Source organism: Citrus sinensis, chromosome 6, assembly GCF_022201045.2.
Source record: "Citrus sinensis cultivar Valencia sweet orange chromosome 6, DVS_A1.0, whole genome shotgun sequence".
Lineage (NCBI taxonomy): Eukaryota > Viridiplantae > Streptophyta > Magnoliopsida > Sapindales > Rutaceae > Citrus > Citrus sinensis.
This window is the reverse complement of record NC_068561.1, coordinates 19953760-19970664: the sequence shown is the minus strand read 5'-3', so window position 1 is coordinate 19970664 and position 16905 is coordinate 19953760. Positions and strand designations below refer to the sequence as shown.

General features: G+C 35.1%; 2 protein-coding genes and 1 non-coding gene across 3 annotated transcripts; 1 reads left to right on the top strand and 2 right to left on the bottom strand.

Annotated features, from left to right (window-relative positions):
* Nucleotides 1-115: 115 nt before the first annotated feature.
* Nucleotides 116-12922, bottom strand: LOC102619605 (ubiquitin C-terminal hydrolase 12). Its single transcript, XM_006481602.4, has 32 exons — nt 12709-12922; nt 12401-12464; nt 12071-12221; nt 11810-11967; nt 10523-10788; nt 10205-10423; nt 10010-10118; nt 9810-9925; nt 9014-9112; nt 8329-8438; nt 8068-8142; nt 7061-7139; nt 6831-6977; nt 6671-6751; nt 6460-6579; nt 6096-6218; nt 5075-5152; nt 4869-4957; nt 4672-4780; nt 4494-4562; nt 4306-4416; nt 3606-3661; nt 3314-3491; nt 3100-3201; nt 2916-2987; nt 2364-2429; nt 2158-2223; nt 1855-1941; nt 1582-1698; nt 1279-1353; nt 1038-1124; nt 116-772 (listed from the first exon to the last, which is right to left on the bottom strand). The coding sequence occupies exons 1-32, from the start codon at nt 12736-12738 to the stop codon at nt 731-733; spliced, it is 3351 nt and encodes a 1116-aa protein (XP_006481665.1). The 5' UTR covers nt 12739-12922; the 3' UTR covers nt 116-730.
* Nucleotides 12923-14252: 1330 nt separating this feature from the next.
* LOC102624991 (universal stress protein A-like protein) lies at nt 14253-16075 on the top strand. Its single transcript, XM_006481791.4, has 4 exons — nt 14253-14621; nt 14954-15057; nt 15388-15506; nt 15804-16075. The coding sequence occupies exons 1-4, from the start codon at nt 14351-14353 to the stop codon at nt 15901-15903; spliced, it is 594 nt and encodes a 197-aa protein (XP_006481854.3). The 5' UTR covers nt 14253-14350; the 3' UTR covers nt 15904-16075.
* On the bottom strand, nt 14713-14786 carry TRNAN-GUU (transfer RNA asparagine (anticodon GUU)). The gene has a single exon. It is a non-coding gene; the product is annotated as a tRNA-Asn (tRNA).
* Nucleotides 16076-16905: the final 830 nt, after the last annotated feature.

Here is a 16905-nt window from a genome sequence, read left to right as displayed (position 1 = left end):
CCTAGAAATGCCCTAACGGGAAAAAAAAAATGCAGCTAAAACTATTCCGTTCAGCATATCAGCTAATGCTTAGCAATAAATAAGCAAGTGCATTCAAATAGAGAGAATAGCACTATTATTGTAAAAAAGGACGATGAATCCTGACTACTTGTAATTAAGCTCAAGAAGGTGTTATAAATTGCAATCTGCACTGCTGCTGGTAAGTACTAAGCCCAGAATTGCAGACTGAAAATGACCATTTTACAAGCTCATCCTGAAGATACCAAATCAACTCAGAAAGAAGGAACAGGGTCGAAAAGGCAAAAAAAGAAGAATTAAGTATCAGCTGCAACAAACTATACCCAGTATACATCCCCGTCAAAATCTTCTTATATACTGCTTGCTAAATTACACTGGAGCTGTATACATAAAAACAACCAGCTTCTCAAAGCATGGAGGCAAGGTGTCTTCCTAAAGCCAGGAAAAAACGAAAGAGATCTCATGCAGGTTGTGTTGACAATGACAGAACACACTACTAAAATCTCTGCTTGCCCACCCACATCAATCAAAGAAACAGATATAGCCCACAAACAAACAATGGAGCCCCACAGAAACATCTCAAGGCGAGCCTTGTTTGTACCTTCAAATCCATCATTTGTTCATTGTCAATCCTGCCCAATTACATAATTACATCAAGGCATTGAAGGTTTTTCTTCTCAGCTTATGTGTAGGTGGATCATAGGCTCTTGCATTAGTTGTATATTTTGACGGGCTTCTCATATGTGTGCCGGTTCTGCAATTTGAAGATGACTTTTAGAAAAGGTTAACTATTCTAGTCTGTCGACAAAAAATTAGCTTTACAAGAAACCAAGACAGACCGAGCAAACACCAACAAATTGTTACAACATTAACCAAATGGTTTGAGGCACCCATATGAATGGGGAGTATAGGAGTCCTATAAATTGCAGAACGAGTTGTCCAAGTATTGAACACTGATAAAAATAATATTTTGGTTCATATTACGACGCATAACAATAGCGAGCATAGAAGTAAATTACCTGATTTACGGAATAAGCTCTCTTGGGAGCATTATCAGAATGCTCCAGCCCAAGGTACTGTTCCCAAGCACCATAAACGTCTCGTCTCTAAGGAAAACGGAAAAAAAAGTTGAAAGAAAGAAACAAAACAGAGCTTCAACTTACAGAAAATATTGAAATAAAAATAGATGTAATGAACTCACATCCGGGAGGGCACTAAACCCAAAGAAAAGAAAAAAAAAATGATTGAAAGAAAACAAACCTGAAAACGGTTGAAAACAGTGTCAGTATCCGCAAGGTACTCTGGGCGACCCAGTGATAAGAAAGCAAACTTCCACTGATCAACCAGATAACACGATGAATGAAATGGTCAGTTTATTGCGCACACACATAAATAGGGATTCACAAAAAGAAAAATCATATCCAATATTGGAACAGATGAGTAATAGCAAGCTAAGTGAAATGATAACGCCCAAGCAAAGAAGAGAAAAGGGTCAATGTCAAATACATGATTCACCAGTGAATTCCCAAGTAATATGAAATGATAACACCCAAGCAAAAATACCTTAGAGAACTCCTCATCAAGAACTTGCAATTTCCTTTGTATGCGCTCTTTAACTTCGGCTAATGTTTCACCTTCATGGATAACCAAGAAAAATGGTTCCCCAAAATTTTGTACTTGCTGTTGAAAGACAAAATTTTGAAACAGTATAAGAATCTCAGAAATTCCAATAATCTATAGACAATTAAAAGTCTTCAGGCCGCGGCCGCGGGGGGGGGGGGGGGGGGGGGGGGGCAGGCCCGCAGGGGCATAACCAATTTATTCGCATTTTAATACCATTTGATTCTGTGCAGACTCTTTCGTAAAGTGGTAAACATGAATCAAGCGATCGTTGGGACCAAGGTTCTTCTCTTCCTCTGGGATCTGAATCAATATAAATGAGGTCAGTAAACAGACCAGCACTATATAGCATACGTCAATTCTGCTCATTAAAACCAAAATCAGCTATATACATAACAAAAACATCAATCCAAATTGCAGATCCTGACATTAAATACATCAACTAGATAATTAATGAAACTGAGAGCACAACACCATAGCGACCAATAAAGACACGAAAAGATAGTGACAAAAACTTGCCTCCTCTGCACGAAGGGTCCAGTATTGATCATTTATATTCTCTATTTTTTCATTGGGGGCAAAGATCTGCATGGATGATATACAAGTATTATGAGATACAAAACTAATGCAATTGTCCAGTGGAAATTGTTGTAGAGAAAAAATTAAAACCATCATCTAACAAGAATTCCCATAAGCCAAACGAGTTTCAATTGTAAGTTAATTACCTTATATATCTTGTGATAGAAAACTTCAAGCAATCTTAGTTCTGCATTTGGATGGGATAATTCCACCTGTTTCAAAGTGCACAATATGTAAATCTTCCGCAACTTAATAAAATGAATTGTATGCAAAAAAAAAAAAGGGGGGGGTTATGATGCCTACATAGCCTCTAACGAAACAAATTATGCAAAATCACCCTTGCCATAAATATGCGTTGAATCACATAAGACTTCTAGCTCATGCAAACTCCCCAATACTATTTGCATATAAATTGTTTCTCAAATGAAGGGAAAAAAAGGGGCGCAGTTGTCGGTAAATAAATCTAATTTGATGCATTTCCTTAAATCATACAAGGGAACATGTCATAAGTCAGCGAACTGGTAAATTAGACATTGTAAAAAAGTGAAATGAAATATAACTCTGATGTATTGGGAGCGATTCCATCAAGAAAAATGACTGATAGAGAGAACCCAAATTAGCAATAAAAGTGCATGCAACACTTATTATCTTAAAGCAATAATTTCAAATGTAAGGGAACACAAGTAATCAACAGTTACCTTTGTTTTAAGTTCATTAATCACATCACCTACAGTGCTCTGTTTGGGTAATCTAATGTTGTGAATTACCACCTGGAAACAGTTTAATTAAACAAGCTTACAAAAAAGGACATGAAGAATAAAAGTGTTTCATATTAAAGACAAAAGAGAAGGGATGATAGACATCAATTACTCATGCACATACCTCATCCTTGGTAGCATGATGGAATGCAACTTTCAGATTTTTCAAACCTTGCAATTCAGGAAGAGGAATATCTAAAACTTCGTAGTACAAAATGTCAGAGGTCTGTAACACAAAAAAGAAACAACATTGGAAGAGGAATATCTAAAACTTTGTAGTCAAAATGTGTATTAGTACAAACAAAATAAGAATACCAAAAGCTTGATGAGTCAGTTACCTGATTGTAGTGTACTAACATGTCTGACAGATGCTCAACTCCTCGATATTTAATGGGTTGAGGCTTAGGTTGCTGTGAGTAGCAGTTATGAGGAGTGAGCCTGATTTTGGATGGATCATCCAAACCAATTTTTCGAGCCACTCTTTCCACAACCTCATCATAACTATGTTGCTTAGACCTTGAATATTATAAAAAGGTAATAACATTATAGAAAGGTTATAGATACCGAACAAACACTAAACCCACGAAAAAGGATTCTCCTACAGGAGTGGTTTGAAATGGAAATACTTACAACTCTAGACAAAAAGCATCTTCTTTTGGTCTGTCCAAAGCTCGAAAACGGACAATCTATGAGCATCAAATCATTAAAAGAATTGAGTCTCAAGTTTAAACAAAGCAAAGGCAGAATTTGACAATTGTAATCTAAAAGAAAAAGGAGGTAATGTTATCCTATGATGATATCACAATCAATGCTCATTCAGATAATCACATGAGAGAGAAGGAGCTGAAGTTTGAAACAAATACAGATACAAAGAAGGAACTCTCGTAGAATTTGTTACTCCCACGTCTGAGTATATGAAGGGCTATATAACTTTTTGGAAGTCAGAATACTATGGCCATCTTATTGTTATAATGAAAGGCCACAGCCTTAGTAAGTTGTATTGATTTGAAAAGGGCAAATGACAAACACATCATTACTGGGTCTAAAGTAAAAGAAAATGAAAGGTGCATTCTTGATTAAAGCCCTGAAAACCAACAACATATTTAAAACTGAAAATAATATATAAGTGAACACCAATCCCACATCATTAATCAGCAATTAGCATCATTACAGCATAAATATAAATTGCCTTGGTACTGTAAGAGTCAGGAGAGAATGAACTATAACCTATCCCTCTGGACTCGTTTTATTACAGACTAATAACAAGCTAACAAGAAATACCACAAATGTTATGATTGCTATTAATTGAAAATTTCCACATGTTTTGCACCTGCCGGTTATGCACGTATTCCAAAAATGAAGGCACATCTGGATATCGGCATTCTTGTTCACTTTCGAGCGGAGGAGATTTCTGAAAGCAGATGATATCTCCATCTTCAATCTGCAAGCAAAGTGACCAAAGTATTAACATATCAAATCCCATTTGCAAGCAAATCAAGCATGAATTAAAACAAGTACCTGACTTAACCGGAATGAGGTCCTCTTATCAAGATGTTCACACATAACACACGGCTCAAACTTGATTTCCTGAGCATTGCATACAGATAGTATACTTTCACCAAGTTTATTATATTGAAATTTATAAACACAGAATAAAGCATGAAGAAGAAAAGAAGACAGTTAATTAAGTATGGACCTCATAGAGTTCTATTTCTTCATCAGGATCAAAGCCAGCCATTTGATTTAGCTTCCTCAAAATTTCTATTGGCTTACTGGAACTCTTTAAAAAAAGCCTACCAACATATCTGCAAATATGCAAGAAACTATAATATAAGAGACCATTTGAAACAAAGAACAGAGAAAATGAAAAAAATGATGAAAACTATTAGATACCGAAGTTCTCCTTTCTCGGGATCATAAAGCTTGAAGAAAAGCAGAATGTCATCTTTAGATTTATCAGGTGGAGCAATAGGATGTAGATCCTATAACAGAACAGCTTAAAGTTATACATGGGAGGAAAATAAAAAGAATCTTCTTGGATTAACAAGCATAGTATGCATCAGTATCAACTTATTAAGGTTTTCTGAAGATAACATTACCGGCCCAAACTCTACTTCCAAGAACAACCTTAGTTCGGCGGTGTGCGTCTTATTTGAAACCTCTCTCAATTGTCCAACCTACAAGTGCCAAAGTCAAAAACATTAGTTTGCATAACAAATGTGTAAAGAGTTTTGCAGCACTAAGAGGGCAGTAAAAATTATTCATTGCCAAAAAGTTCACACTATCAATAGTCAAAAATACCAAAGAAGACAAGGTAAAATAGAATTGCCTGCCACTTGACCTAAAAGCTTAATTTGTTAGCCAAGAACCCAACAAAAAACATTTAAGTTGCAACACTTTTTGCACAGTAATAGGCATAAGAATGATCTGGCTAAGTTTGATTCAAAAGTCAATTTTGAAGCACCCAAGGTTTATCAACCCAAAAAAGAAGGCACAAGACACAAATCTTGGGAAAAACTTTGAAAGGCAAAAGGCGTAGTGACACACACATGAAGTTCTTTAAGATTATTTGCAGCATCTGCTAGAAAATGGGTTAGGGAATCATGCAAAAGAGGGATACAGAACATAATAACAGGAAATGTTCTCTAGACGCAGCATGTGCTAGAAAACAGGTTAGGGAATCATGCAAAAGAGGGATACAGAACATAATAACAGGAAATGTTCTCTAGACGCTGAGTATAACAGGCACTTAAGTTGAAGTTTTACAAAATTAAAAACTCAACTCCTATGTATACTACTCATTCGTCGGGTAAAATCTCCAACTGGATGTTAATAAGCACAAGAAGAAAAGTAAAGGGAAGGTTGATAGAATCTAATGCTACCATTACAACATAGTTATACCAGAACCCTTCCACAAACATTTCCATTAACAGCTGAAAATAAAGGACATCACATATTCAAATATCCATCACAATCCCTTAGGTCTTACCCTAATTATTGCAAGGGGAAAATGTGATGGAATCCAAGACAATCCCCTAGGTCTTACCAATGCACATGCCTGCTTATTGCAATGAATAAATAAATAATTTCCAGGAAGATTCAGAGGTAGAAACTACATACAGTTTGTGCTTCCTCCTGGGGTAGCAATGGTCTATTGGGACGATATGTATGATTTTGACGCTTTGCCCAAATCCAAAAACGCTGAAGCTGTATTGGTATACCAAACTCTTTGGCAATTTCCTCCTGTAGACCAAACCAAAATTAGATATCTATTGAGTTTAAGAAAGAAAAGACAAAATTGGTCACAATACTGCAGAAACACCATGCATTTAGTTAATTAATCATGCACAATCTGTTCAACTATACTATTCACAGCCATGACACCCAAAAAAAAGAAAAAAAAAAGGAAAGAACTCAAATAACAGGAAGTGAAAAGTGAAAAATGAAAAATGAAATCACTGGAAAATACAAAATCAAATACCACCTTAAAAGCCATAAATGACGTTTGTTTCTGAACACGGAAACTACGAACTTTGTCATGATCCACCAGGTCAAAATATATATCCCTTCCAATCTGCTCTGCAAGGTCCTCATCTCGTGCAACCTAGATTATGATTTTCAATTGTGACGCCAATACATGCTTGTCATGACTAAAGAATAAAGCATAAACAAGAAATTAAGTAAGAAACTATTACCTTGATGATAGTGTAAAGATGGGCTTGTGCTTTATATCTTCTCTTGTCCTCCTTCTCTTCCTGTTCTTTCTTTAACCTTATCTGGATTAAAATGTTCAATGTATCAGACTATGTCCAGGCATGCACAAGTCAATACCAACTATAAGGATTAAGAGATTACCCTCAGGTGTTCAGCAATGTCCTTCTCATCAACATTACATATTATTTTGTCCTTATCACTTTCACGTATGTACACAAGCATGTATGCATTTGAGTATTTTGTGAACTTAAAAGGAGTGTTATTGAAACCAGGATTGGTCGGTGGCAACTGTTGAACAAGCAGAACAACACAAGAAGATTAGTTGGCGAAGTGAACAAAAGATATAAGAGACATCTGAATACTTTACTTACCTCTTCTTCACCACCATACTGCTCTTCCAAAGCCCTCTTCACATCTTCTTTGGTTACCCGCTCATCATCAAATTTGTACCTGCCAAAAAAGAATCATTACTGATAAACTAACATATTTTCAGATAATCATTATATACATAGACAAACATGTGTATATACACAAATGTTTACAACAAGGTGGGTATATACACAAATTTTAGAAACAAAATAGGTAGTGAAGAAAAAATGATAAAAAATATATGAAACTGGTAATAAGATTATATGAGCAAGAAATCCGAATCAACGAAACCATCTATTTATAAAAGGACGCATACAACATTTAGCTATTCTGATAGAAGCTCATCAAACAATCCATTATCCAGTCATACAGATAGTTTTCACCACTCCTTAAGAATTTAGGTGCTTGACATCTCATGAGCATATTGTGGGGGCAAAGATATACTTCTAAGTTTCCGCAGACAATCAAAATTCCAATATAATGTGATCCTATAAAATAGGCTATCAGAAAAAGACAAATATGAGGTAAAGAGTTACGGCATCTTCTTTGGTCTCGAATGTATCTTCCTACATACCCAAAAAGAAAAAAAAAAAGGAAAAGGGACTAATTGGGGCCAAAACCTTGGAATCTTGAATATGGAAGGCACTTGAGGTATTTATCCCTCATTCAGATCGTATTAACAAAGGCTAATTAACTTCCATTTTATTGTTGATGATATTTAAATTGATTTCAATGATTTCTACTCAAACCGACAACAAATAAACTGGAAATATTTTTATTGAAACTTAACTAAAAATACGAACATATCATAAAAACTGCCCTCAATAATACTTCCTAACAATACCAAAACCAAGTAGTGATTAAACACAGATAGATGCACCAGAAAATATTCCTTGCCAGTTTGGGCAAACTAATGGCAGGATGTCAAGCAAACACAAAATAGTAAAGAGAGTGTGCAGAGCATGCACACACAAAATCAATTTTAAATGTAAAAGCAAGATAAACTTACCACTGATCAGAGAGTGTTGGCCTGATAAAAGCATAATAATGCCCACCGTGTACCCCTCCGCTGTGAACCAAGACACTATGACAAACGAATAGCACATGAAGAATCAAAAATCTCATAAAGCACTACATCCATAAAAGTAATGTGCTCAGGTGCACAAAATTAAAAATGAGGATGCAATCTCCTTCTTTCAATCTACCACCAATTGCTAAGCAAAATAACTATACTGACTCCTAAAACAAAAAAACCAAAAGAGGCTAGTACCTGTGAAGCGTGTAAAGATTGCGGACACTCCTATCTGCATCTGGTGATAGATACTTCCCATTCTCTCTATCAAGGTCAAGTTGAAGAGGAAACTCATAGCGGTCATTTATCTACAAAACAAAAGAGCCAATTAATATAGAACTAAACTGTAGACTAGTATAAATGTAGTTTTTCCTCAAGCATGCACAATTTCCTCACTCAAACTCAACAATTCAATGACATGTAAAACCTTCAACACAACGGTATCCATTTTTTTTAAAGAAAAAAAAGACGTGTCCAAATTAAATACTACGAATAGAAGAACCATCCACAACCTACCTTCAACTTATTAGGACATTACATAACAAATGAGAAGTCATACAAGAGACCACAATAAAATGGAAGAATCAGGAAAGATGAAAAAAAACTGCAAAATATATGTTTTGTCCGACAAACAACAGTAACTTCATTACAGGCAGAGTTTTTACATCACAGAGCAGGACAATTTGAAAGCACAAAAAGCATATAATACTTCCTCTCAGTTCTATTTGTATTATAATATTATTATTACTACTATTATTAAAATACTTTCTCTCAATCCAAATCCATGTTTTGTATAGAAGAAATTTACTCCATATAGATAACTACAAAACGACGAGGGCTAGGCAAGACATGGAATCTGATCGCACAAATCATTGACACTGACCTTCACCATAGCATCTCGCATAAAATCATACTCAAACCGCTTCAACTGGAGTTGAAGCACAGGAGGAAAATCAATAAATAAGACTCCCTTCTTGGCATCCTGAAAGATAAAAAATTCCAGCATGTGAATAGAGAAACATCTTCAACTAATGGAAGCAAAACTTTTCAAAATAATTGTTAAAACTATTATATTTTAAAGAATGATGCTGAACAAAATATACAAGAAAACAGAATAATCTAATACCAAAATAAATCCTTACATTGCAGGCATCATCTTAAGGAAGATCTTTCAGTTGCTTCTAGAAATTATCTCTTGTTAACAGCAAAACTATCTAATACTATTACCAAAGTTTAACTTTGATTTGCCTGATTTCTTAGAAACACAGAGCTGACACTCAGCTGGACAGAAACCGACCATGCCTTCGAGCTGCTATATCTGGAATTTTTTTTTTAATTTAAGAAAAAAATATCATCGGGTCTATTTGAAACGATCTTTTTTAATAATATAACACCTCAAGATAATTTTATATTTATGACACAGATAGATCTGCCTAATCAGTGCTATCAGCATAGTTAAGCTTAGCTTTGAGGGACAAACCTTTAAATTAGTTTTACGTACAAATGACAGAAAAAAATATAAAATGAAAGAGCGAGCTAGTCTAAACTTTTAAACTTTCACATACAAACCGATGTGCTTTATAAAGGCAAGCATAGGTGAGTTAAAAACAAGGAAAAAAAAAAAAGAAGAGGCTAAAGCAAGACAAGTATCACGTCCCAATCAACTCCCATAAACTAACCTGTAAGCCATGTTCTTCGGCATGGTATTTATTATCACCCTCCAGACGCTCAACTTCAACATACTTGTCAAAAGAAGCATAGACATCTCTACAGCCTTTGACATCAAGTTGGAGGTCTGCCATGTAAGAAGCACTTGTCTGAATCAACATTATTGATAAAAACAAACTCAATCCCAAACAACATCTAAAAGTAAAAATACCATAAAATGATTCCTTTCTTGTAGACTTGTAGTCCACATTTATGCACTCGATATAATTCATATGGTGACCTTCAAATAACTGCTGAATTGTCCCTTCCACAACAGTTCCCTGGACCAACAGAACAATAATCATAGGATGACAGACATGAAAGAAAATGCACCAGAAAAACTATAAAACTCATTAAACCACCATACCTTCATTTTGTCTTCAAGTTTTTCACACAAGACCCTATTAAGTTCCTGTACATCATGTTGCATGAAAGAATCATATGTATCCCAACCAAATGATTTGGTCAATTCCTTTGTTGCAACGCTGGTGTCATTATACTGAAGCTTATAAAATAAACTCTGCAGAGCTAAAGGAATGCTTCCTGAAGGCAAATCATTTTCAGTTGTCGGCATGTGGTACACGGCCTGAAATATACTTTACAACATGAGGCTTTTAACTTTCTACAAAACATTAGCAGTAAATGAAGGTGACTTATAGTTGAAAACATCAGACTATGTCCTCACTTTTCTGAAGTAAGGTATATGGTACAAAGTCTGCAAGAGAGAATTCATGTAACAGGTTGCTCCTTGATTCTTAAGTCCAACATAACCAGTCTCCTTTTTCGAGTCGTATGACCAATAATCCAGGACTTTACGAACAGCAACCTCAGCTTCAACGACAACACTATCGTTCACCAAATATCCTCTACTAGGGTCATAAAGATCACCAAGTGGCATAAAGGATGTGAAACCCCAATCACTCTCTCTTGCATTGAATTGATGTTGAGTATCTGCACAATCCAGAAGAAATTCATTATGATTAAATCAAAGTACATAATAGACCCAACATCTGGTATAAATAACCACGATGGAAGCCCTATTCTTTGTCACCAATATAATTGGCTTAAATTTACAGTGCAAAAAGTACAAAGTTCTTTATACAGACAAACTCAAACATAAGTTTCCTGACAAGCACAAGCAAAACAACTGCAAGCAGATATCTTTCATTAACTTGCAAAACTAGAGAAACAACAGTATTCTGATTTTTTTTTTTTTGAATTTTTTTACAACTTCTACAAGAACACACTTCTAAATTTGACCAAATTGGCAGACTAATTGTCAAGTTGAAGTCAGCAATTTGTAACGCATGCATAACAGATGAGCTATTGCTATATTTAACAGCATACAAATTTCCGGCAAATATTAAAGATTCGTGCCTTTCTCATCACTCCTCTCTTCCCACATAATATAGGCCGTACATGAATTTTCTTTGCAATTACACATTGTTTTGTGCACTGAAGCTGCTTAAAAATATTGAATGCATGCAATCAATCAATCATTCTTTGGAAGGAAAAGAATGTGTTGCCACATTTATTTATATCATATATGATGAAAGGAAAACTTCAACATTTTTATTTACTTTCTTTTTTCTTGTTATTGTTGCTTGCACAGTCATCAAACAGAAAGAAATGCGACCAGGGATCATATTAGAAAAGAAACACACAATTGAGTGAATTAAATAACCAAGCATATAAAACATACATTGAACCAATAAACTTGATTTCTTATCGGTAGAAACAAAAAAAGAAAAAAATGAAAAATTGAAGAATGCTCTGTTCAGGGAAAATTCTCAATACCATGCTTGGAAAGTAAACTTGTGGTAATAAAAATTTAAAACAAAGTACATAGGAAAATTTAATAATGTAAGAATAATTAATTTCATTTAATTAAAGGCTGTAGCAATTAATTACTAACAACAAGAGCATGAACATCAAAAGAGCAACTACAGCAATAATTACAGTAAGAAGATACCCTTTCTGATTGAATATTTGGAATGAATTTGGTTAACTACAGCCAGACTAAACTGTGCATATCTACTCCATCCGTATGGCAATGTTCCAGAGTCGGCAACATCCAAATACATAGACAAGTGGTCCACATTGTTTCCCTTTGGGAAAATAAGTATCCGCCTGCAACAAAGCAGCAACAACCAACGTTCAATCTCAATCACAAGAAGAATATCGCATTGCATAAACAATTCAATCAGTGAGATAGTGTCCATCATATAATTACCATTTGTAACCGCCAACGACAAATACATCAGAATAATGTTTCTTGGTATTCAATCTAGAGAAATTCTCTATAGTCCAAGTGAATTTCATTGTAGGAGGATCTTCCACTTGCTGATTCTCCACAGTACTAGCCGGCTCCACTTGCGAAACCACTAACATACACAAAACTCATAAAAATCAATACAAAACACTCAAAACCCTAATACCAAAACCAATCAATCAAAACCAAAATTATACATAAGCCACCTCCAGATCCTCTCTACAGCACTAAATAATCCACAAAAACACGAAACTAAACAAAAATACAAAAATTTCAACCGTTAAAACGAACCTTCCATTGGCTGAGGACCCTCGACTATGTCCGAATGCGGCACAAGCATCTCCTCCTCTTCTTGCTACAAAATCCAAACACACAAAAACACAAATCATCAAATCAAAATTATAAGTCAGCCGCAATTCACTCAATCAAAAACCCTAGATATCAATCACTAACATTCACAGAAAATTTCGTCGAATTTAAGTCAATCCAAACACAAAACCCTAGTTGATCGAGAAAATAACTAGAAACAGTTCAAAACAATCAAAGGAAATTAAGATAAAGCTAGAGAGAGAGAGAGAAAAAAAAATAGTGATGTTTACATCTAACGGTGGAGGAGTCATCATAGTCATGACCGTCCGATCGCTAAATCGAAAAGTCGAGAAGCGAGGAGATTTATCGGAATGGCAGTATTGTCAATTTGTGTAAGAAGGAAGAAAATGAAAAGACAGAGTAATATAAGAGAAGAGAAGAGAAGGGAAGCGGGGGGCACTGTAAGGTGAGGGTGACGAGGAAGAGAAAAGAGAGAGAGAGAGGGATTTACTTTGATGATGGACGTAATTGTCAACTTGAAAAAACTCGAAGGGTAATTTTGGAAATAAGAATTTCAGATCTTGTCTCTCAAGCGTAGAAGCGGCCATTCAGAATAAGCCATGTGGGATATTGTGTTAGGTGACGTACGATATTGTTACGTGGCGGCTTGATTGGGTCACGTGCGTGCGGAGTGACTGATTGAGGTCGGTGACACACTGTCCCCTGCTTTCCTAGTACAGGATGACTACTGGTTTCTGCGTTTTACCTTTTTTCGATCCTTTTTTTTTCTTGTGACCTGTAAATTATATATTTTTTTGTTATAGCACGCCTTTGCTTGATTAAAACGTTTTGTAGATTCATTTTTATCTTAATTTATCCTCTAGTGATCAAGGAACTTTTATTGCATACATAAATTATTATTATTTTTTGTTGAAATGCTTTCGGATGAGTGAAAATTGAAAAGTTTGATTAAATATTTCATAGTCATATTGATTGAATAATGCTTTTATTTGGCAAGTATTTTTTGTAAGGTAAAATGGGCAAATTTCTCTAAACTGAAAATGAAATTTTTTTTTTTTTTTTTTTGGTTTAAAGGAATTACATATTTGATGATTGAAGTTTTACGGATATATACATAACCAACCACATGCATCATCACTGTAAAATGTAAATGCCTATCAAACGACAACGGATTGTCGGATTATCTAATGGACTGGAAAATACACCCCTGGGCCGGCAAGAAGGCCCATATATTATCATTCAGAACTTTTTTAAAGGATTAATCACTTTTTTTTTAATTGTTTTTGGTTAATTTTTGACTTATCCTTCCTTTTACTCTTTGGTTTTACATTGTATCATTCTAATTGATTGGTTTACATGTGTACGTTATAGCAATATATCTTCATCTAATATCTACTAATTACATATTTTTAAATTCAGCTCAGTGCGAAATTTAAATCTAAATTTAACACTTTTTAGAATAAAATTTTACTACAAATCCATGTGAATAAAAATTTTTAGTCCTCCTTTGGACATATTATGGAATTAGTTTTTCGATAAAAATATTGTAAAATAGCATAAAGATTCAGACTGCGCCATCACTTTATATAAGAGATTTCGGTAAATGTTAAATGAATAATTATATATTAGTATGGTAGATGCCTTTTGCATGCTGCAATTGGAAGATTTCATTTGCATGGACGCCATATGTCCCGGCTGAAGTTTCATGATCTGTTACCGTACTTCCACGTACCACCTTCACTCTTAAACTTTTCCTCACAACAAAACAAGAATTTCTTAACAAAAACACCATATATAATAATTATAAATAAATAAATATCATGTTCAATGTATAAAAGAAAAATTGTAAAATTGTAATCGAATATTCAAATACGTGAGGTCTACTGATAGTGATAGCAATTGAATTTGGCGATGGAGGCGGTGGAGGGTGCAGGATTAGCGATGCAGCGAACAAAAGAAGAAGGGGAGGAGATGATGGGGAAGAATGAGATGAAGGTGATGGTGGCGCTTGACGAAAGTGGAGAGAGTTTCTATGCACTCAAATGGGCACTTGATAATCTTTTTGGTATCACAGGCGCCGTAACGCCGGGAACCAGCGACCGCGGCGCCGGCACGGTCACACTTGTTCATGTTCAGCAGCCCTTTCAGCACTTTGTCTTCCCTGCCGGACCTGGCGGTGCAGGTGATCTGTTTACCAAGATTTTTTTTTTTACTTTGTAATATTGTGGAAAATATTTTTGGATGTGCTAATGGTAAAATGAAACTTAAAACCCCGCTAGAGGAAGGGCTTGAACCTTCGACCTTGTGGTTAACAGCCACACGCTCTAACCAACTGAGCTACTCCAGCGCGTTGATCAAACTCATCTAACTTTTATTTATTGTTTGTTCAGCAATACAAAACTTTAAAGTGAGTATAGGTGTTACTTCGAACCAACTGTTGGTTGCATTGCATGCAGAAGTGAATGATTTTGATATTTTGGCTGTGAAATGAAGACTAAATTAAATTTTTGACAGCATTTTATGCAACATCTTCGGTGGAGCAATCTATCAGGAAAGCTCAAGAGGAGAATTCTGCAGCCCTTCTCTCGCGAGCACTGCAAATATGCAAGGATAAGAATGTAACTTACAAATTACAGTACATGTCTACTTTAACTAGCAATAAACTTTTTGTGATTAGAGACACTCTCACTTATAAATTAAAAAAAATTTAGCACTGAGCAGAATTTAATTAAGAAACCCTTCGGATACGATTAGTAGCATTAATGAACTTACTCAGGCTGCATGTGCGTGTGCGTGTGTGTGTGTGTGTGTGTGTGTGTGATGACTATGTGAGCTAGCTGTACCGTAACATTATGCAACCAGCAAACAAAATTAATTAAATTAAATTTCATTAAATTTGGTATTTATATGTGGGCAGTGTACTATTACTGATAACTTGTGTGGTGCAGGTGAAAGCAGAAACACTGGTTCTTACTGGGGATCCAAAGGACATGATATGTCAGGCTGCAGAACAAGTGCATATGGACCTCCTTGTTGTAGGAAGCCGTGGCCTCGGCAAGATTAAAAGGTGACAATTATTTATATAAATATACACATATATGTAATGCCGTAGAAATTCTTGGATATGAGAGTTCTAAATGTCAATTTTGTGATATTTCACGTTAACACCATAGGGTTATAGTTAATGGAAAAAAACAAGGTGTTAATATGAATACCTGAGAATCTGAGCTTTACCTGATAATCTCAGTTGTGACATGTGAGCATCATACACACTTTTGAGTATTTCATCCGACATTTTGGTCATTGTAATTTGTGCATAAATTTTCTGGCTTGTTGATTATTTACTGTGATCGACACTTGGCAGGGCATTATTGGGTAGTGTAAGTGACTACTGTGCACATCATGTCCAGTGTCCGATCATCATCGTCAAGCCACCGCCAAAGCAGCACCATACTAAGCAGTAGCTCCGTAAGGACTATGATATAGAGACAAAGTTTGTGATATAAGAAGAATAAAAAGTTTGTAATATCAGAAGAATATATTGTCTTTGTTTGTGCATGCAGCAGATAAATGTGTCTCTATTTTCTGTAATAATGAGTGATTTGGATCGATTTACATGGTTCTATTTTTGAGACTTTTCTTGTTTTTGGATAATCTTCTGTTGGGTGATTTTCTATCAACTTTAAGTTTCATTCTTCCTCATGTAATTAAGATAAATATAAATAGAAAATTAAAAGAAAATAAAGAAGACACTCAATTTACTGAGTGATCTTTATATATTTTAGAGTTGTAAAAAGCAAACTAACTAGATGATTTCTGTGTGATCAATAATTATCGCATAGCAAAGTATTTTTCAGCTCTGAACAAACGATCACTGTGGATCCATGGCGATGCTGCTAAAAGCCAACGCTCTAGGAACTTCGACCAGTTGTCGCAATAATAGTTCAATGACCAATCTACCCCTTAATGTTGAGTTTTAACCGCCAGTATGAGAGGAAAGTGAAAGTTGGTTGAGACTAAAGCGCATTCCAGTCGTTCTAATAGGAATTAATTGAGTTTGTCAGAAATGAAAATACAAATAAAAATAGAAGAATTGGAATTAATTGAGGAACTATTTGATACAAGGATTCAGATCCTCTCCTAGGCTCTTTCTTTTCTAGCCCTCCTAAACTTTTAAAAATCTACTGACATGTGTTATTAATGAAATTGAATGACTTGAGATTTTGTTTTAATTAGTTCTTATTTAAAAAGACATCTAAGGTCATGTGATTATTGTAATTTTTTTCCCTCACATCTCTCTCTACATTCACGCCCATCTCCAGCAAATTGTAAAAAACAAAAAAAAACAAAACAAAAGCACACGCTGGAGAAACGAAATCGACAATAATGTTTGTTCTAGTTAATTTAATTCTTTTCGTCTCTTCTCTTTCTATATTGACGTTGATCTCCAGTAAATTGAAAATTAA